Here is a 21470-nt window from a genome sequence, read left to right as displayed (position 1 = left end):
AGAGAGAGAGATGAAGAGAGGCAGTGTTGCGGCTAGGGTTAGGAAACGAAGGGAGGAGAGAGACAGAGAGAAACGCGAGGGAGAGAGAATATGGATTTATATGAGTATTCAACCTTTTGAAGTCCAATCAGGTGCGAAAGGTACATGGTACCAACTTCAAATAACCAGTCAAGCCTTGCCACAAATAAAAAACTTATTTATAATTTGTTCGATTAATTGTATTAATTTATTGGTGTTTGTCCAGCATGGAGGAGATGACATGTCCTATTTCGGGATGCATGATTTGGAGTCCTATCATTAAGAATGAGAAGGTAAGCCTAGAAGTGCTTAGATAGTTCAAATTATAAATTGAATAAATACATTCTCCTAATCACCCTGAGGTTACCAATCCTCTTGGGGCGATCAATTGGGTCCATGTCAATCCCTATATCACCCGGGGGTTATCAATCCCGTGGAGGCAATCAATTGGATTCATGTCGATCCCAACATCACCTCGAGGTTACCAATCCTCTTGGGGCAATCAATTGGGTTGCCCTACATCACCCAAGGATTACCAATCCCCTAGAGGCAATCAATTTGGGTCCATGACGATCCCTACATCACCCCAGGGGTTACGAATCCCGTTGAGGCAATCAATTGGATCCATGAAGATCCCAACATCTCCCTGAGGTTACCAATCCTCTGGGGTGATCAATTGGGTCTCTGCCGATCCCTACATTACCCTAGGGGTTACCAATCCCCTCGGTTGCGCCTACAAATGCTAGCACAAGATTGACCAAAACTTCTATGCCATCAAGATGATCCCAATCGGTAGTCTAAACGACATGAGCTTTGAGACAGTCATTAAGTATTTGACTTTTTAAAAAAATATTATTGTGATTATGTGCACTTATTTTAAATCATGCTTGGATTGTTTAGGGAAGTTCATGCGCTGTGCAAGCTTGAACATTCCAATGTCATCCGTTTTTACAGGGTGAGCAATCAATCCTAATTTAATCAAGTAAATATTTTTACATAAATGTATTAAGAAATTAACATATGTTTGTCTATCAATTTCTTTTTTTCTGAAATCTAGTCATGGGTAAAGCCACCTACTTTGGGGATTTCTGGAGAGAGGTCATCACAACACCCTGATGTTCCCCATGTTTACATTCAATAGGAACTTTGTGAAAGGTATAAAGAAAATTAATTGTTGTGTCACTAAGTTGATTTGTGATTCTAATATATAGTTTTATTATGTGGCAAACATATCTATAGAAGATTTGTTGCGTGATAATGGAAAATTGGATAAGAAAACATACTGGAATATTTCCATGGGTATCATGCAAAGCTTGGTATATCTCCATGGAAAAGGATTCATCCATGGTGATTTATTGCCTTGCAACGTGTTCCTCATGCATGATGGAGAAGCAAAGCTGGGTGATTTTGGATGTGGTGAGTATTGAGTAAGTAACAAGTGCATTAGTGCATGACGTTAGCTGATTTTGAATTAATGTATGTGGTAACTAATTTAAAAATCCTTGATTTGCAGCTCAATGCTTTGATGTTGAGGGTGAGATAAAGGACTTGAAAGGTGCTAAAGATATAATAGTGGAGATGCTGTAAGCAGTAGATCCGAAGTTGAAGAATGACTTGAAAAGAACAGCCAAAACGAGTTTTGAGGGCCTGTGGTACAAGAACTCATCCATCATAGCATTAAAGCTATTGCAAAAGATGCGTTTGAATTTGCAAATTTGAGCACAAATCGGAGAGCTGCAATAGATTTAGGGTCCTCTCACACCTCTTCTTCCGCTCCAACTTCTACTTCTTCCTCAAATTGTCAAACTGTTGCTCGAATTATCAGCTGGTTATTGTGCGCACGCTTGAGACATTGCTCAAGGGCAGTACAGAAGTCCAATATTTGAATACTGTTCTCAAAGTTCCTCTACAAGAGAGAACATTTCTTTATTGTTGCATATATCCTTCTTGCATTCTAGAATGACTTTAACCACTTCCTTCCAGGTTCATTTTAAGCAAATAATCAATAACCTATTTCAGTGTATATAGACCAAACTTTGAGTCTTCAGTAACCTCTTCCAATGGAGAGTGAGGTGATGACACGGCTTGTGCGCTATTGGAAAGTGGCATCAAATGACTGTAATGCTGCCTCATATGAGCTCAAGAGATTGTTGGGGGGGGAGAGGTGGCGGTGATGATTGTGCTTAGGCATCAACACCCTTGTTTTTACTGGATTTTGCTCCCATCATTTGGGTCCAAAAATTTCCCGAAAACCAAACTACGGCTAACTACCAAAAATGATAATTTATTTTCCTCTTTCTTGTCTTCAATGAACTTGGAAAGAGCTCAAAAGATTTTAAATCTACCAAAGGCTTGAAAATGCAACTTACCAAGTGCTCTCAATGCAAAGAAATACTGGGAAAGTTACGAAATCCAGTCAAATCTAGTCGATGAGTAAGTTGAAGTACCAAAAATTATCCAAAGACGTGGACTTTGGTTAGATCCTGTTAATGGGCGAATTTGTACATAATGAATTAAGACATAATCACACACATAACACAAGTGTTTAAGTGGTTCACTCATAATGGGGGCTACATTCACTATAGCTTATAGTTTTGTATTTGTATTTGAATATGGAGATAGGCTTGAGAGCCTTTACAAATGGAAGAGGAGAGAGATCTGGAGGAAAAGAGAGAGTTGCCAAGAGCATTCTTCTCTTGGCTCCCTGTCTTTTTTGGGGTCCCCCTTTCAGCAAGAGGAGAGAGTCCCTTTTGTAAGAGAACAACAACTGACTTCTCTCTTTGGGCTTACCGACGTGGCAGCCCATTAGAGGCCCACCCAAGTGAGGTAAAACCGTGTGTCAACAGAAGCCCCAAGTTCACAGTCGAAAATAGCTTCTTGGCTAGGGACTTTCAAGTAAGACCAGTGTTTGGCCGAGCCGAGCATATATTTGTTAGAGGTAGTGAGGCCGAGCCGAGCACATATATGAAGATATAATTTTCTTTATCTTGCTTTGACTATGGTGGTACAAGGTGGAAGGGGTGCCGAGCTGAGCACACATATGGAGATAATAAGGCCGAGCCGAACACATATGTGAAGATATAATAAGGCCGAGCCAAACACATATATGAATAAAAGGCCGAGCCGAGCACATGTATGGAGATAATATTTTCCCTCTCTTTAAGCATGGCGAGATATATTGGAGATGGTGTGGCTGAGCCGAGCTCATATATGAAGATATAATTTTCCCTCTCTTTAAGCATGGCAAGATATATTGGAGATGGTGTGGCTGAGCCGAGCTCAAATATGAAGATAGCAAGGTCAAGCCAAGCAAATATCACATAATGTTGTGATGATGGTGTTGTATGTAAGGACTTGATGACGATGAATGCCATTGATGAAAATGTATGCCATGCCACAATGGCTATGTATGTAGTTTCATGGTGGCGATGTATGCCATGTAATGATGGCGATGTATGCCATGCAATGATGGCGATGTATGCCATGCAATGATGGCGATGTATGCCATGTCATAATGGCAATGTATGTCGTGTCATGGTTGCCATGTGTGCCATGAAATAACGGCGATGTATGACATGCAATGATGGTGATGTATGCCATGTCATAATGGCAATGTACGTTGTGTCATGGTTGCCATGTATGCCATGAAATGACGGTGATGTATGCCATGTAATGATGGCGATGTAATAGAGTTGTATATATGTTATGACATGAAGGTACGATGATAATGCACACTAATTGGTAATTTATATAATAATAGGTATGTGTAATCCCTTACTTGCGGCATCGAGATAGTCATCATTCGTGCTTAATTGAGCACACGTGTGGTGATATAATTTTCCTTGTCTCTCTTTGGCCATGGTGGGATAAGGTGGAAATAGTGAGGTCAAGCCGAGCTCACATATGAAGCTAATATTCCTTCTCTCTTTGACCATGGTGGGACAAGGTGGAGAGAGTACCAAGCCGGCCATAATGGATAATGTAACATGAAGGTGGTTTGACCAATCCCACGCAACTTCACTGAATAGCACCTATGTTGGGGGCAACCATGGGACCTGGTCGATGACGGTGGTAAGGTCTGGTGGGCAGCAATGAGACTAGGTTGGCAACAATGGTGAGGTCTGGTCGGAATCGAGGAGTGACAGAGGCGAAGCTCGGTGGTCGATGGAAACGAGCCCATTTTGCTGTCACGCTTGGTGGTCGGGTTGGCCATGTAAGGTGGCAGGCGACCATGCAAAGTGGTCGGTGCTCATCCACGATGGTCGGGTCTTCCATGCAAGGTGGTCGACGCTCATCCATGGTGATGGGGTCAGCCATGCAAGGTGGATGGTGACCATGCAGAGTGGTTGGCGCTCATCCATGGTGGTCGAGTCTGCCATACAAGGTGGCGGGCAACCATGCAGAGTGGTCGGCGCTCATCCACGGTGGTCGGGTTGGCCATGCAAGGTGGAAGGCAACCATGCAAGGTGGTCGGCGCTAGTGGCGGATCCAAGAATTTTTCAGGAGAGGGGCAATAATGATTTTGGTACTGCCCAAGGACTGAATAAAAAACATATTATGAAAACCAGACCCTTAGTTAATTTTAAGATTGATTAGCACGATAAAATAAATACAAAATTAATAATAAAAACATATTATCACAGCAAAAAGATTAGATCAACAAACAAGTAGTATCAATCAAGTCCTAATTAAACAAAGACTCTAATATCAAATGGTGATTTGAGAGCATTGTGCAAGGCTTCTTCGTTGTTTTCTTTTTTTGTTTTTTTTTTTTACGGATGGGTAAGCCTTTTGGTATTACATTATTATAATGAAATATTTATTATAACAACCAAGTAAATGAAGCAAGACAATGAATCTTGAAACGGTTGCACCAAAACCGAAGAGTTTGATTTTTTTTTTTTAAACACTTCATTGAAACACGCGTTTCATTAAACGTAAATGAAGGACAACGCCGTTTGTAACAAATAAAAATAGAGTTGTCTTCTTCATTCGTGAACCAGAGCCTCCATCAGCGACACACCTCTGCAACTCCTCTGCAACATAGCGCGTGCCTCAATCATGTAACTTGCCATACGAGTGGTGCCTTGATGCGATTTCAGGAGGCCTCAAATTGTCGCACTCCATGAGGTGCGCCTTGATAATACCTTTTAAAACGCTAGAGAGCAAAGGGGCAAATCCAGCACATCCATGGTTTTTTTCTGCCATTATCATGATTTTGAGCCGAAAGCATGCTATGGTTTATCTCTGTCTTCTTTCTTTCCAGAAATATTCGAACTTGAAGATGGAGCTGAGTAAAGCATGACAAACAGAGTATACGATAACATGTGCATTCAAGAGTAAATACAAAGCAATGGAATCCAATGCATACAATCTCCAGCTCAGCAATACATGTAAAACTTTATGGCTTCAAGTTTTGTTATGTATGAGTCATGACACGGAGGGGTTTAGAGTACTTGGGTTTTTTATTAAGGACTTAGCCATACTTGATCGATAATACAATGAATGAACTTTATTCTTAGCACAAAACAAAAAGAAGAAGGTGGTTTTAGTCTAGATAAATCTGTCACGCGCCCTTAAATAAATCTGACTATACCTTTTCTTGAAGGTAAAGTATATATACCCTTTCTCTTTTGCTACGAATACATGTAAAACTTCATGGCTTCCACTTTTGTGGCTTGCGGGTTATCATTGTTTTCCACAGGATGGAATGTAGGAGGGAGAACCTACCCATTGAGCCTTTGGATCCATATTCAAAGGTTAGAGCTTATATAATCCATCGTACTAAAGTTATTTTCTGCCATTATCATGATTTTGAGCCGAAAGCATGCTATGGTTTATCTCTGTCTTCTTTCTTTCCAGAAATATTCGAACTTGAAGATGGAGCTAAGTAAAGCATGACAAACAGAGTATACAATAACATGTGCAGTCAAGAGTAAATACAAAGCAATGGAATCCAATGCATACAATCTCCAGCTCAGCAATACATGTAAAACTTTATGGCTTCAAGTTTTGTTATGTGTGAGTCATGACACGGAGGGGTTTAGAGTACTTGGGTTTTTTATTAAGGACTTAGCCATACTTGATCGATAATACAATGAATGAACTTTATTCTTAGCACAAAACAAAAAGAAGATGGTGGTTTTAGTCTAGATAAATCTGTCACGCGCCCTTAAATAAATCTGACTATACCTTTTCTTGAAGGTAAGTATATATACCCTTTCTCTTTTGCTACGAATACATGTAAAACTTCATGGCTTCCAGTTTTGTTATGTATGAGTCAGTGGCGATTCCAGGATTCGAAAGCCAACCGGGCAAAACTTATATAACAAACTGGACAAAACAAGTGAATTTCATTAATAAACATAAATAAAAAAATTACATAGTGAGAGGAGACGTAATAAGCCTTACCCTCAAATGCATTTATATCTATAAATACAAAAATTAAAATAAAAACCAAAAGAAAAATTAAAAGAAAAAAATAGAAAAAAAAAATATTTTACATTAAAAAGAAAGATAAAATAGGGGACTACATTAATTTTAAAAAAAACTAGATTGATTTCCAGAGAAATGGGAAGGAAGAAAATTGGCGGAGCTGGGTTTTTTTTTTTAACCAGTTGTGACCTCATTTCTCCCCTTATTTCCTTTTATAAACGTTTATTATGACATCCGTTTTTAGCTTTCCACCTCGAGCTCTATAGCCCTATCAATCATGTTTCGTAATTTCCGAAATAGTTATCTTTGTGCAAGACAAAGTTTTTTTAATAATCATAAGTAATGTAGGTAATATTTTTCTAACAAAAAAAGAGAAGGAAAAGGAAGAAATAAGAAAGGGAGAGAAGAAGAGAGAGAGAAGAGAGAGAGGAGAGAGGAGAGAAGATGGAAGAAAAAGAACGGAAAAAAAAAAAAAAAAAAAAGAGGAGGGATGAGAGAAGGAAAAGAAAGAAAAAAAAAATAGGGAGAGAAGAGAGAATGAAAACAACGGAAAAAAAGAGAGATAGAGAGGAGAGAAGGAAAAGAATATAAAAAAAAAAGGAGAGAGGAGAGTGTAAGGAAAAGAATTATTTTTAAAAAAAAAAAAGGAGAAAGGAGAGAGATGAGAGTGTAAGTAATATTTTTTTAACAAAAATTTGGGCTGGGCAAAAGAGAAGAGAGGAGAGAGAAAAGTGTGGGTAATATTTATTTAACATATATTTGGGCCGGGCTTGAGCCCAACCTGCCATAGGCTGGAACCACCACTACTATGAGTCATGACACGGAGGGAGATTCTAACTTTAAACCTTTTCCAAGACCCACTACTGCACTGCATTTGTTGGTGATAGGGATATTTTGGGAATAAACAAATTATAGTAAATCAGACATTGAGCTTAATAAGGTAACTTGATAAGTTGGATCCTAGTCATGAGTTTTTACTTATAAAAATTGGGTATTATTTATAAGAACAAAAAAGTGAAGGGTTGTAGGTAATGCAAATTGAATTTGAGGGGTGTAAATCAAATTTACTATTTAATATATTATATAAACTTGTCTGTGTAGGAAATGCTAACAATACAGGAAAGAAGTCCTAATTACAATAGGAACTATACAAAAAGGAAAGTAAATACAACTTAGAATATAAAAATGGAAACTAAAATTACCTGCTCACAGAGGGAAAGATCTCTATATAAAGTCCCACAACTCAATTGGTTAATCCCATAACTTGCGAAGCTTTCTTTTTGAGATTCTTGAAACTTCAAATCAATCGCTCTCTAGTTTTCGTTGTTAAGTCTTGTGCATTCAATCTCTCACTCATGGAGAAATCAAAATCATCCCTTCATGCTCACGCTAACGGAGGTCTCACTACTGTTCTTTCTATTGATGGAGGTGGAATAAGAGGGATTATTCCAGGAGTTATGCTTGCATTCCTAGAGTCTACGCTTCAGGTAAAAAATCAAAACTAAAACTCTATTATGAGCAATTTATAATATCAAATTTTGTTCACCAAACAATATTACTTTCATTAAAATATGAGCCCGGTCTGCATTTTGTCACCAAGTGCTCCAAAATTTTATCATACCACATTACCACTGCATGCATGCCGCTATGTACATATATATTGCGTTATTTTGCTTCTTTTTTTTTTTCTGTAATCTAATACAACTAATTTTTACTTTACTTGTTTGCTATATGCAGAAGATAGATGGTAATGATGTAAGGCTTGTAGATTATCTTGATTGGATTGTAGGGACGAGCACAGGTGGCCTTATGGCGTCCATGCTTACTACACCAGATAAAAGTAATCGCCCCTTATATTCTGCTAAAGATATTGTCCCCTTTTATCGCCAACATTGCCCTAAGATCTTCCCCCAACCTAGGTACGTATAGTTAATTGTTGACAGAGAGTCTTGTACTGCGTACCTTTTATATGCATAACGAGTAACAATAATTAATTTTGATTCCTTGTACAGCAGCTCTCGCATTGGCAAAATCATACATTATTTGAAATGTTTAGTAGGGCCCAAATATAATGGGAAGTATTTACGTAAGCTGTTGAAGGAAATACTAGGAGACAAACATTTGCATGACATGTTGACTAATGTTGCAATCCCAACTACTGATATAAAGCAAGGATGTGCAGTTATTTTCTCCAGCCATAAGGTTTGTTTATTAATTATCTCCTAATTCGAACACATATGTGTATATAATTTTGATTCTTGGTTTTTCTCTTTTTGTAAATAATTCTTGATTTTGTGTATATATGTTGGTGATCATGATTTCAGTTGAAAAAGGATCCCAGCCTAGATGCTTTGATGTCGGATATATGTGTTGGAACTTCAGCAGCCCCAGCTTACCTTCCACCTCATCAATTTAATTCCACAACTTCAACAGGCAAATCAAGAGAATTCAATCTCATTGATGGTGGAATTGCTGCCAATAACCCGGTAATATTGATGTGACCCAATTTCAAAAACTTAATTTGCATTTGAATAATTCATATATATGATCATTAATTAATTTTTTACCCTTTTTTTTTTTCGTGGGTAGGCTGTGGTTGGTATAACCGAATCGGAAATAGACATGCACGAGGGCAACACTGGCATCCATGAGCGGGTCTTACTTATATCACTGGGGACTGGTATGACATCTGAGAAGAAGTACGATGCCAAAAAAGCAGCTTGTTGGGGTGCTCTGGATTGGCTGATCGGAAAAGATCGTTCGGCTCCACTGGTGGATCTTCTTATGAGAGTAAATACTGACATGAATGAGTACCTCAGTCGTTCCTTTTTTAAAGCTCTTCAGTCTAATGGCAATTACCTCCGAATTCAGGTAACACAATAAAATTGAGATAAATGTCAAGTGGTCGTTTATTTGTTTTTATGTTATGTATATGTACACAGAATCAAAATACATGCGCCTAAATTATGTACAAAACAAACTAAGCATGGAATTGGAAATGAATGCAGGACGATACACTAAGTGGAACATTGGCTTCTGTGGATATTGCCACAGAAGAAAACTTGAATGATCTTGTAAAAGTTGGAGAGGCATTGTTGAAGAAACCCGTTTCGAGATTGAATTTTGGTACCGGTAAACTCGAGCCTGTTCATCCTGAGGTTACAAATGAAGAGGCTCTCGTGAGGTATGTTCGGTTCATTTTTACACATGATTTTTCATGTTATTCACCCACTATTTTGAGTTAGTTCTTGACATTTTATAGCTTTTTACTTCTTTTTTGTGTTTTAATAGGTTTTACCTTGGTTTGTATGAAAATGAGCTAAAAGTGCATTATTTGATATAAATTCTGTTTTTGTTCATTTTCGTAGGTCAACTCGTGGCCTTGGATCAGCATGTTCCGGTCCTTGGATGAGGTGATGATCTTCATAGGACTTGTTCCAATGGATGTTAACTACAACATATCCAAATTTGAGCTCCATTGGGCAAGTGTAGCCTATCCAGCTGATCGGACAATTGACGCTGGCTCTGGATGTTTGTTTTGGCCCAGTTTTCACCCCCACTTAATAGCATTTTATTTCTACTTGTTACCACACCTTTTGGTAACAATGGATTGCATTTGAGTGGCATTTCCTGAGTCAATTGGAGCCTTGGATTATACCTTAAAACAAGGTTTCATCATTTGCAAGGGGACAATGGGCAATAGCTTTAGAGAAAGAATAAGTTTTATACTAAAAGAAAAGCTGGAAAGGAGGAGAGAGGGAAGTCAAAAGGGATTGCAATCAGATTTGGGGGAGTTTTTGCAACGGGAGAGAGGGTATTCCACCATTCTACACAATTGAGAGCAGATTTTGGAGCTTGGAGCTAGGAGAAAGACAAGGTGCAGTCAAGAAAAGTGGAGAAGAAGACTTCCACCATTGATGATCTTGAAGCTTTCATCATTTTCTGAAAATCTGTAAACTCTTTCTAATTTCATTTTGAATTTGTGTTTGAAATGATTATGAGGAACTAAACTCCATAGCTAGGGCTTAGGTTGAAGCCCTAAACATGATTACCTTATTGTTTTGATGCTTGAGTGTATGAATTTCTAGATGTTGTTGATGAACCCCATTCACTAATTGAATTTTATGATATGTGTTTGCTTCCTTTGCTTAATCACCTTAGGTTGTATGCATGTAGCTAAAGTTGAGAAGTTGTGTAAGATAACCAAGAACACAATTTCTAATTAGCAACAAATGATTGAACTTGTTTAAGTGAGCATCATGTGAATTGGTTTCTTGACAACAATTGATGAATTCCAATTCACCAAATTAATCTATCCTTGATGTGTGTTTTCCTTGATTGATTACCTTTGAAAGCATGCTTCTTGAGGTTGTTGGGATTATATGTATCTTCATGTTTTCCTAAGCAATAGATGGATGGAGTAAGAACCATCCATGTGAATTGGTTTCTTGAATACCTAATGTAAACACCATGCTATTAGGGTTCTTGTGATGTTCATATTCTCTTTGAACTTAATGGGTTTTCCTTGCAATCGAATCGAAGTACGAACCATACCTAGGTTCGGTTATGAGGAGGGCACAAGTATTGTAGCACGAACCATGCACTTTACGTATATTAGAGAGAATCAATGCGTCTTGAGCCACGACCCATGGTCTTGATTGCGAACATCTTCATCAATACATTTAGAGTTCATCACTTGAGTATCCATGAACATGGGTAGAATTGTTTAGGGTGGATTCCGAAACCCTAGTGTTTGTTACATTTTAATTTCACATTTTGATAATTCATCTCTGCCATTCACATTTAAATTCAAAGTCCATTTACTTTCATGCAATAGAAATAGGTCACTTGAACCAAATCAAAAAAACCCCCCCAATGTGTGTGTGAGTTGCGTGTTTGACACGTTTTGTGTCTTTGTCACTGAATTTTGTTTGTTTCGTAATTGTTTTGGACTTTTGGTCCGCGTTGTGTTCTTGCATTTTCTGTGCTGATTCCAACCGTATAAAGAACGTGAATTTTGGATAAACGGTTGGAAAGTTATAGGTCAAAAACTGGACAGAGGTCGAAACTGAAAAACAGAGAAACGAATCTGTCCAAATGGTGATAAACGGGTGATAGAAAGTGCTGTTTGTGTTTTTCTTTGTTTTCTTGTGTTGTTTCATTTCTTTTATCTTCCTTACTTCATTTTTAGTTTCCAATTTGTATTGTGTTTGTGTGTTGTGTAAAATTAGTGTTCTTTACGTACTCAAATTAGAACTTATAGGAAACCGACAAGTTCTTCGTGGGATCGACCCCGTACTTACATAATCTATACTTCATTAGATTCGTGCACTTGCGGGTATTTTTAATTGGTTGTTTGCACATTAATTTGTGTCCTTTTAGGAATGCAACAATTTTTGGCGCCGTTGCCGGGGAACTGGCACGGTTGCTTATTTGTTTTGTTTGAGTATGTTTAGAGTACTTAGTTTTATTTTTGTTTATTGATTGTTGTTTCATTTTATCTTGATTTATTTTTGTTTCTTTTTCTTACAGGAACATCCGAGGAGTCACCTCCACCATCTCCAATGGCAGCCGCAACTGAAATTGTGGAACTTACTATGTAAGAATACTCCAATAAATTTGTGATGGAAGAAGCAAATGTTTTTGGCTCATTTCATAATGAATTGCCTATGAATGAATATTTCCGACAAACATACAATTCGGAGTGGAGAAATAATTCAAACTTCTGGTGGACCGACAATCCAAATTTTCAACAAGGGTCATATCAACCATATCAAGGCCAACATAATACTTGTCCACCTTATGGTCAACCCCAATATTATAATCCACCACCACTTAGTCAATCTCACCAACCACCTCAAGGACCAACTTTGGAAGAAATTGTTGCTTCAATGGTTAGACACACAGATAGTTTCATCATGCAGAGGAATGACACCCATATGCAGAGGAATGATACCCACATACAGAAAATGGTTAAGGCCATTGCCAATCTAGAAAATCAAGTGGGGCAAATTGTCACATCTTTGAGTCAAAGGGAAGCTAGGATAATGTCTAGCCAAACAGTGATACAAAATGGGCGTGAGCATGTTCAAGCAGTTACCTTGAGAACTGGTAAGGTAATTGGTGAAATTGATGGTTCTAAAAATTTGATTCACAATGTTGATGAAATGCAGGTTGAGCAAGTGATTGGGCCTAAGGAAAATGATGAAATCAACAAGGGGGAAGATAAACAAACAGCATCTTCACCTGAGTGGATCCCAAAGCATGAACTTGCAAGAAGGGCAAGAAAGGAGAAGGTAAGTCGTGAACCTACTGATGAAGATATCTTACATGCTCCTTTTCCTCACAGGTTGATGAGTTCTAGGAAAAATCAACATGCCAAGGACATATTGGAAACTTTCAAGCAAGTGCAAGTCAATATTCCTTCCTTGGATGCAAACAAGCTCAAGGAATGCGAAACTGTTGCATTAACGGAAGAGGTTTCTGCTGTTTTGCAAAGGAAGCTTCCTCCCAATTTGCAAGATCCAGGAAGTTTCACAATTCCTTGTATAGTTGGTGATAAATTATTTGAGGAACCTTTAATTGATTTCGGTGCTTCAATTAATCTAATGCCATATTCTGTTTTTGAAGTACTAAAGGAAGACAAGCTGAACATCCATGTTCCAAGCACCAATCATATGTTCAATGTCACTCCTTCTACTCAAATGAGAAGGCCACCCGACCCTAAATTTGTGCCTCCTCCATCTAATCCACGTATTGAAGAGCGCTTAAAATTGCTTTTGAAACCTACTCATGTGCATAAAAAGAAAAGAATACGAAATGGGTTGATTAGATGGCAAAGGGATTTGAAGAAACTTCATGTTCGGCACAAGGAGGCGATTGAGCCAAAACCCCCCAAGTGACCCAAGTATGTTGGAAGTCCGGCAAAAGACTTTAAACTTAGCGCTTCTTGGGAGGCAACCCAAGGTGAATAGAAGAAGTTTGTTGTCGTCCTAATCGCTTCAAAGTGGAGTTTCTCTAGACTCAAACTTACTTTTATTTTACTTTATTTATTTATTTTCCTTTTGAGTTAGGATTTCAATCTCCAACCAAGGTAATTTCGATTTTCTTGTTGTTTCTCTTTGTTTTTCTTACTTTTACTTTCCTTTACTTGTTTGTGTTTCTATTTTGTTGTTAAGTTTGGGAAGTAAATTGCTTCATGATTGCACACACTGAACTTTGGCTCAAATGTTTATTTCATTCCATACATGTGATTCCAAACACAAACTTGAAAAAAAAAAAAAAAAAAAAAAAAAAAAAAAAACATAAATTTCTCAATCACATGTTCATTGTTGCATTTTGCACCACCTGAGGCTTCTGCTAATTGCCTCTGTCTGTTCTTGCTTGTAGAACCTGCAAAAGCTCTACATGATCTTCATTCCTCTTTTGCAGCATCTCTACATGCTGGCTGGCACTGTAGAGCCGCTTCTGCAGGTCCGCCACCAGAGCTTTCAGGGCCGCCACCTCCTCACTCAGTGCCCCGCACTCTCGTGTTCTCGCCAGTAGGCGCATGCCCAAATTTGTGGCCGAGACCGCGTTGAGCACGGTTAGATTGTGGGACTCGTCCACTGCCATCTGGTCAGACCTCTGCGCCACATGCAGGTGATCTGCAACTGTCAGTCTGCTGACAGTCATGCCCTCCGGCATTACTGCCCTTCGCGGCACCACCTCAGAGAAGTTTGAGGCCGAGCCATGGTGGTATGAGGAGTTTGGGAAGATAGGGTTTGGAGGAGCCCTTATCTGGGAATTTGGTGGTGCTAGTGACAGCTCAAGGTTGAGATCATCAAGGTGAGTACATGTGGATGCCATTGTTTTGTTTTTGGATGTTTTTGATGGTTTTCCTTGAGTTTGCAGAAAGAATTGCAGGGTACTCTTCCGCTTGCAGAGGCGTGGCTTAAATAGACATATGCAGATGAGAGGGAGAGCCAACGCCATTTCGGATTTCCGGGGCATGCTCGACCTAATCGCTTCAAGGGGGAGCACATTAACTTTCACTTTACTTTTCTTTTTTCCGTGTTTTTCTAGTGTTTTGTGTTTTTGCCTTTCCCTTTCGGCTATCACCTTTGTCTTATTTTAGTTAGGGAAGTGTGTTTACCCTTTCGGCTGTCGTCTTTGTTTTGTTTGGGAAGTGTGCTTCTTTTTCTTTTGCAACTTCATTTCTTTTATTTCTGAAAAAAAAAAAAAAAAAAAAAAAAAAAACAAACAAACAAATACACGGAAAGGGCAAAGACAACCAGGCACACCACTAATACATTAGAAATTATTCTTTCACAGTGCTCGGTGTCTCGGCCATTGGACCTTTGAGTTTAGCCCTATGGCTATCCTCTTCCGGGGCTTCACGCACAGCCTCTTGGGGCTCATCACTCGAGCTCCCAAAGATCGCACTCTTAGCTTGAGCATACCTACTCTCGCGATCGGTTTTCTTGCGTTTACCCGGTTGGTCCAGGTCCTCCAGCTGCTTTCTCATGTCATGGGCGTAAACACTTACCATCTTTGAGAGATTTTGGTTCTCTTCCCGCAACGCCTCTAGCTGGTGTCGATTCACCTCCACTATCCTTGCCCTTTCCCTTTTTAAACTTTTAATAATACTCTGGCACTCTTCCACCATACTTCGCTCCGCCGCCAACTGACCTCTTAGCACCTCCACTTCATGGGACTTCGCAAGTAGGCGATGACCCACACTTGCGACTGTTGCGGTGCTTTGCACGCTTAGTGCCAGAGCATCGCTCACGACCCGGTTGTCATCCCTTGATCCCAGCACCCGTATATCCTTGGGAGTTACTAGATTTCTAGCAACTCCAAGGGCAACATCGTTGTCCAGCAGTATCGAGTCATTCACTGTCACGTGCCCCCGTGCAGAGGCAAAGTAGGGCATCCACACTGGTGCCACTGCTTGGCCCCGAGTCTGAGTCGGTGGAGCTAGGTTGAGATCCAGCGAGAATGGGTAGGAAGAAGCCATTTGAACTTTCTTTTCTTTTGTTCTTTCTTTTCTCTGTTGTGTGTTTCTGCGTTTGTGTGTTTTTCCCCAACTCTTTCTCTTCTTCTTTTATAGAGTTAGTTTCTACGTAACCCTAGACACGGCGCTTCTGCGTTTTGCGCGGCCCTTACGGCCTATCCCCTTAGGTCACCTCACCTGGTCCCCAACCCCTTTAATTACAGTTCTGCCTTTCAGCACTTTTGAGAAACAAAAGTCGTCACACCTTCCTATGAAGCCAATAATTCTGGCTTGGGACCGAGAGAGAGACCGCTGCTTGTCGACACGTCTCTCACTTTGTTTCCCGTGACTCACAGGTGCCGAGACTTCAGGGCCCACTTTTTTCTATTTTACTGAGTCCTCGCTCTTTGTGCTTCTGACTTGGTTTCTCTGTTTTTTATTTTTTTTATTTTTTTATTTACTTTCTTCGCTTTTGGGCTTTCGTTTGGGTTGGGCTTTCATTTGGTTTGTGCATTTCATTGGGCTGGATTTCTGCATGTGTAAGATTGTTGTTAGGGCTTACTGTTTGGTTTTGTTTGGTGTTGTTTTGTTTTGTTTTGTTTTGCAACCGTGTTGTAGTTGTTTTTCTTTTTTGTTTTTGTATTTACTTGCTCTTTCCCTTTATTTCTTGTTATAACGTTGTTAATGCCTGAATTCTTTAACATTGAGGACAATGTTTATTTCTAAGTTTGGGAAGGGATAGCAAGTCTTTTTCGTTTCGCTTAAATTCTTGCTTTAATTTGTTCTGTTTTCTTTTCAGTTTTGAGTCTTTTTTGTTTTCAAGTCACTTTCCGGACATATATGATGAGATTGTGATGAATGTTTACATGACTTGATTGAAGATGTTAAAAAAAAAAAATAAAAAAAAAATAATAATTTGTTATTCACTAAATGGCATCGTTCTAGCATGATATGTTTGAAACCCTCTATGCACTTGCCATTTGTTTCATAATTCTCCAGTTGAGGGACTTGCATGATCCAAAGAATTGTATCAAGCATGAATTAGACTTGTATAACCATATAATGTGAGCTTTGAGCCTTGTGCTTCAATTCATGAGTGTTATACACATATTCTTACTTTTCTTGTCATCTGAGTTGTTGTCTGATCTCATTATTCATTGATTTGGTTGAGCACTTAAAAGTTACTCATTCTTGTGCAATTTGATTACATGACATTTGAGAAATGATATTAAGGCCCTCTTTGGACCGTTTGTGCCTTTCAAGCTAACCCTATGCATGCTTAAGCATGATTTTCCATTGTTAACCACCTTGAGCCTATATGTATGCCTTTTCTTTCAAGTAACCAATTATTACTTCTAGCCTTAGCCTGAAAAACAAGAATTCACCTTTCTAAGGAACTCGTGAGCTTTAATTTAGATGTGTTTTTCATGCTAAGTTTGGGAAGGGTTATTACATTCTTTAAAAAAAAAATAAAAAAAAAAAAAAAGTACTTCACTCAAAGGGTGAAAGAAAAGAGAAAAGTCGTGGTTAAGTGGCAATGGTTTCAATTTCAATTCCATGTTTCTTGGTTGTTCAAATGGAAGGAAGGAGTGTGAATCATAATTAGTGGAGGTATAAGGCTTTGTGGTCTATTTGATCACCAAAAACTGAGTGAAAATCTCAAGCGTGATGTTTCAAAGTCTTTTAGTCAACGATTATATGCTCTTACATTGTGAGTTCCTTGGACTTTGTTGTATCCATATCCTTCATTTCTTACTCACCTTACACCCTTAGCCCCATTACAACCTATAATAAAGACCTAAATTGATCCTAAATGTCATGTGGTTGATTTGCACACATTTTTCAGCTTTTAAGTGTTTAGCATCCTTCTTGAGATCATATTCATGCATGTTTTTCATCTTGCTAATTTTGAGTTAAGTCCCGTATGGTTTAACTCTATTCTCATATTTATTATTGAGTGATGCATTGTAACCCTCTTCCGAGTGATTCATTTGTGAGAGGACAACTTTGGTGAGATTTGAAGTTACATTTGTGCTTGGTATGATTTTTGAAGTTGTGTGAAAACTGAAATTGGAGAATGAGTTCCATTTGGCCATCACACTACTACACTTGAGCATGTTGTGTTATGAATTTTGCCGCCTTGTGAATAATGTGTAAACTGAGTTTTTCTTGTGAAAACTTTTGAGTCGTTTGCATGAGTTGCTCTCTCCTTAGAAAGTGTTCGGAAAGTTTTGTTTCGAGTCTTGTTTTAATTTCTGTTTTGCTCGAGGACTAGCAAAAGATAAGTTTGGGAAGTTTGTTCGGTTCATTTTTACACATGATTTTTCATGTTATTCACCCACTATTTTGAGTTAGTTCTTGACATTTTATAGCTTTTTACTTCTTTTTTGTGTTTTAATAGGTTTTACCTTGGTTTGTATGAAAATGAGCTAAAAGTGCATTATTTGATATAAATTCTGTTTTTGTTCATTTTCGTAGGTCAACTCGTGGCCTTGGATCAGCATGTTCCGGTCCTTGGATGAGGTGATGATCTTCATAGGACTTGTTCCAATGGATGTTAACTACAACATATCCAAATTTGAGCTCCATTGGGCAAGTGTAGCCTATCCAGCTGATCGGACAATTGACGCTGGCTCTGGATGTTTGTTTTGGCCCAGTTTTCACCCCCACTTAATAGCATTTTATTTCTACTTGTTACCACACCTTTTGGTAACAATGGATTGCATTTGAGTGGCATTTCCTGAGTCAATTGGAGCCTTGGATTATACCTTAAAACAAGGTTTCATCATTTGCAAGGGGACAATGGGCAATAGCTTTAGAGAAAGAATAAGTTTTATACTAAAAGAAAAGCTGGAAAGGAGGAGAGAGGGAAGTCAAAAGGGATTGCAATCAGATTTGGGGGAGTTTTTGCAACGGGAGAGAGGGTATTCCACCATTCTACACAATTGAGAGCAGATTTTGGAGCTTGGAGCTAGGAGAAAGACAAGGTGCAGTCAAGAAAAGTGGAGAAGAAGACTTCCACCATTGATGATCTTGAAGCTTTCATCATTTTCTGAAAATCTGTAAACTCTTTCTAATTTCATTTTGAATTTGTGTTTGAAATGATTATGAGGAACTAAACTCCATAGCTAGGGCTTAGGTTGAAGCCCTAAACATGATTACCTTATTGTTTTGATGCTTGAGTGTATGAATTTCTAGATGTTGTTGATGAACCCCATTCACTAATTGAATTTTATGATATGTGTTTGCTTCCTTTGCTTAATCACCTTAGGTTGTATGCATGTAGCTAAAGTTGAGAAGTTGTGTAAGATAACCAAGAACACAATTTCTAATTAGCAACAAATGATTGAACTTGTTTAAGTGAGCATCATGTGAATTGGTTTCTTGACAACAATTGATGAATTCCAATTCACCAAATTAATCTATCCTTGATGTGTGTTTTCCTTGATTGATTACCTTTGAAAGCATGCTTCTTGAGGTTGTTGGGATTATATGTATCTTCATGTTTTCCTAAGCAATAGATGGATGGAGTAAGAACCATCCATGTGAATTGGTTTCTTGAATACCTAATGTAAACACCATGCTATTAGGGTTCTTGTGATGTTCATATTCTCTTTGAACTTAATGGGTTTTCCTTGCAATCGAATCGAAGTACGAACCATACCTAGGTTCGGTTATGAGGAGGGCACAAGTATTGTAGCACGAACCATGCACTTTACGTATATTAGAGAGAATCAATGCGTCTTGAGCCACGACCCATGGTCTTGATTGCGAACATCTTCATCAATACATTTAGAGTTCATCACTTGAGTATCCATGAACATGGGTAGAATTGTTTAGGGTGGATTCCGAAACCCTAGTGTTTGTTACATTTTAATTTCACATTTTGATAATTCATCTCTGCCATTCACATTTAAATTCAAAGTCCATTTACTTTCATGCAATAGAAATAGGTCACTTGAACCAAATCAAAAAAACCCCCCCAATGTGTGTGTGAGTTGCGTGTTTGACACGTTTTGTGTCTTTGTCACTGAATTTTGTTTGTTTCGTAATTGTTTTGGACTTTTGGTCCGCGTTGTGTTCTTGCATTTTCTGTGCTGATTCCAACCGTATAAAGAACGTGAATTTTGGATAAACGGTTGGAAAGTTATAGGTCAAAAACTGGACAGAGGTCGAAACTGAAAAACAGAGAAACGAATCTGTCCAAATGGTGATAAACGGGTGATAGAAAGTGCTGTTTGTGTTTTTCTTTGTTTTCTTGTGTTGTTTCATTTCTTTTATCTTCCTTACTTCATTTTTAGTTTCCAATTTGTATTGTGTTTGTGTGTTGTGTAAAATTAGTGTTCTTTACGTACTCAAATTAGAACTTATAGGAAACCGACAAGTTCTTCGTGGGATCGACCCCGTACTTACATAATCTATACTTCATTAGATTCGTGCACTTGCGGGTATTTTTAATTGGTTGTTTGCACATTAATTTGTGTCCTTTTAGGAATGCAACAAGGTACAAATTTGCTCTTTTATTCTCATTAAGTTGTGTAAATTCAATAAATTATCATACTGATTACTTTTGTTTTGTCCATTAATTTGCATGATCATGTAGGATGGCGAAAATTCTCTCTGAGGAGAGGGCTCGGAGGAAGAGACTGGTCGTTCACGAAAATGCTGCTCTGCTCTCACATAAGTCCTTGTAGTTATGTTTTTCGTTAAGAGAAATAAATAGCTCAATCATTTTTATTTATTTATTATTTCATGTAATTCAGTTCTGAAACTTATTTCTCCCAATGTTATGTATATATTTGTAACTGGGAAATTATTCAATTTATTCATGACGTGGCCAATGAAAGCAGCTTGAGTTGTTAAGTTTTCTTCTTCATTATGTTGTTGGAGTTTGTGTGCACTGATAAAGCACTATGAAATTAAAAACAAAAAACAAAAAGCACTTTGAAATTAATCCTTAGTAATGAACAGATCCTTGAGATTGAACTACTGCATCTGCAAAGAAGAACGAACCTATGATTGGCTTGCTGCATGAAAAAACTTGAACCAATTTGGATAACTTTTAACGAACGACTTTATCTTGTTGACCTATAGAAGAAGCCTACAAGGGGTATTCGAAATCATGTCTCATTTCAGGGTCCTTTTTATTTTTATTATTTTTTCAATGAATAGTATAGATATCTACTGGGATTTTTTTTTTTTTTTAAATAATTATTTTTCCCTTATTTTCGTTTATCGATAAGAGTAACTTAGAGCATTATCTAGTACTATTGGCTATTACCCGAGTCTTCATTGCCCCTTTTCTGATTTTTGACTTTTTCAGAGTTATTACCCGTATAAAGAATTTAGCATTTTCCTGTTTAATACTCATATTATACATGTACGTATGTATTTTCAATAATACTTTCATTTTTTGTATATGTCTTAAAGACTTAGTAAAATGCACGTTTCTTTTTTCAAAGTAAACGTATTGTACATGTACGTATGTATTTTTCATGTTTAATACAAGTGTTACAAAAATAAATATAAACTTAATATCTTTAGGTCAATAAACTTTTTTTTTAATTTTCTTTTTGGTAATTAAATAATATCTAAGCATGATTTAATTACTTTCATTACTAATTATGTTTTAATTATTATTTCTCTATTGAATAATTCCTATTAAATATTTTAATTAACTCCATAAATTATATTATTTAATAAATAGTAATTATTTTTTTCAATTTTTTCTTTAATAAAAGATTTAAATACTAATTATTCACTAAGTAAATAATAGTTAAAACATAACTACTAATTAAAGTAATTTAAAAAAGAAATCCAGGTTATTGTATTTAAAAGGTATAGCCGCGCGGCTATACCTTTACAATATTCTATTTATGGAGTATAGCCAAGCGGCTATACGTTCTTTTATTAAAAAATAATAATTATAATTGTCCAGCTAGGCGGCTAGGCGCTATGCGGGTCCCTTTTAAAAATAAATTTTAATAGAATAGCCGATCGGCTATACTGTTTATATATAATATTTAAAGAGTAAAGCCGTCCG

At 37.7% G+C, this 21470-nt stretch overlaps 2 protein-coding genes across 2 annotated transcripts; both read left to right on the top strand.

Annotated features, from left to right (window-relative positions):
• Window positions 1-303: 303 nt before the first annotated feature.
• LOC110752642 (mitogen-activated protein kinase kinase kinase 3-like) lies at window positions 304-1605 on the top strand. The gene is made up of 5 exons (XM_021953344.1): window positions 304-311; window positions 919-973; window positions 1076-1144; window positions 1230-1434; window positions 1532-1605. Exons 1-5 carry the CDS (start codon window positions 304-306, stop codon window positions 1603-1605), a joined length of 411 nt encoding a protein of 136 aa, XP_021809036.1.
• A 6203-nt stretch (window positions 1606-7808) lies between these two features.
• LOC110752643 (patatin-like protein 1) lies at window positions 7809-20121 on the top strand. Its single transcript, XM_088244707.1, has 8 exons — window positions 7809-7940; window positions 8191-8372; window positions 8466-8655; window positions 8778-8939; window positions 9043-9324; window positions 9462-9637; window positions 19920-19931; window positions 20031-20121. The coding sequence occupies exons 1-8, from the start codon at window positions 7809-7811 to the stop codon at window positions 20119-20121; spliced, it is 1227 nt and encodes a 408-aa protein (XP_088100833.1).
• The last annotated feature ends 1349 nt before the right edge of the window (window positions 20122-21470 follow it).

Source organism: Prunus avium, chromosome 7 (assembly GCF_965620075.1).
Source record: "Prunus avium chromosome 7, drPruAviu1.hap1.1, whole genome shotgun sequence".
NCBI lineage: Eukaryota > Viridiplantae > Streptophyta > Magnoliopsida > Rosales > Rosaceae > Prunus > Prunus avium.
Note: the sequence above shows the minus strand (reverse complement) of the source record. Positions and strands in the feature narration are given on the sequence as shown.

Bases quoted from the DNA above. Each gene is read 5' to 3' on its own strand.
- LOC110752643 (XM_088244707.1), top strand. From the start codon at position 7,809: ATGGAGAAATCAAAATCATCCCTTCATGCTCACGCTAACGGAGGTCTC. The intron at 8,373-8,465 runs GTACGTATAGTT...TTCCTTGTACAG, and splicing joins AAGATCTTCCCCCAACCTAG to CAGCTCTCGCATTGGCAAAA. The intron at 8,940-9,042 runs GTAATATTGATG...TTTCGTGGGTAG, and splicing joins GAATTGCTGCCAATAACCCG to GCTGTGGTTGGTATAACCGA.
- LOC110752642 (XM_021953344.1), top strand. The intron at 1,145-1,229 runs GTTTACATTCAA...TCTAATATATAG, and splicing joins AACACCCTGATGTTCCCCAT to TTTTATTATGTGGCAAACAT. The intron at 1,435-1,531 runs GTGAGTATTGAG...CTTGATTTGCAG, and splicing joins GCTGGGTGATTTTGGATGTG to CTCAATGCTTTGATGTTGAG.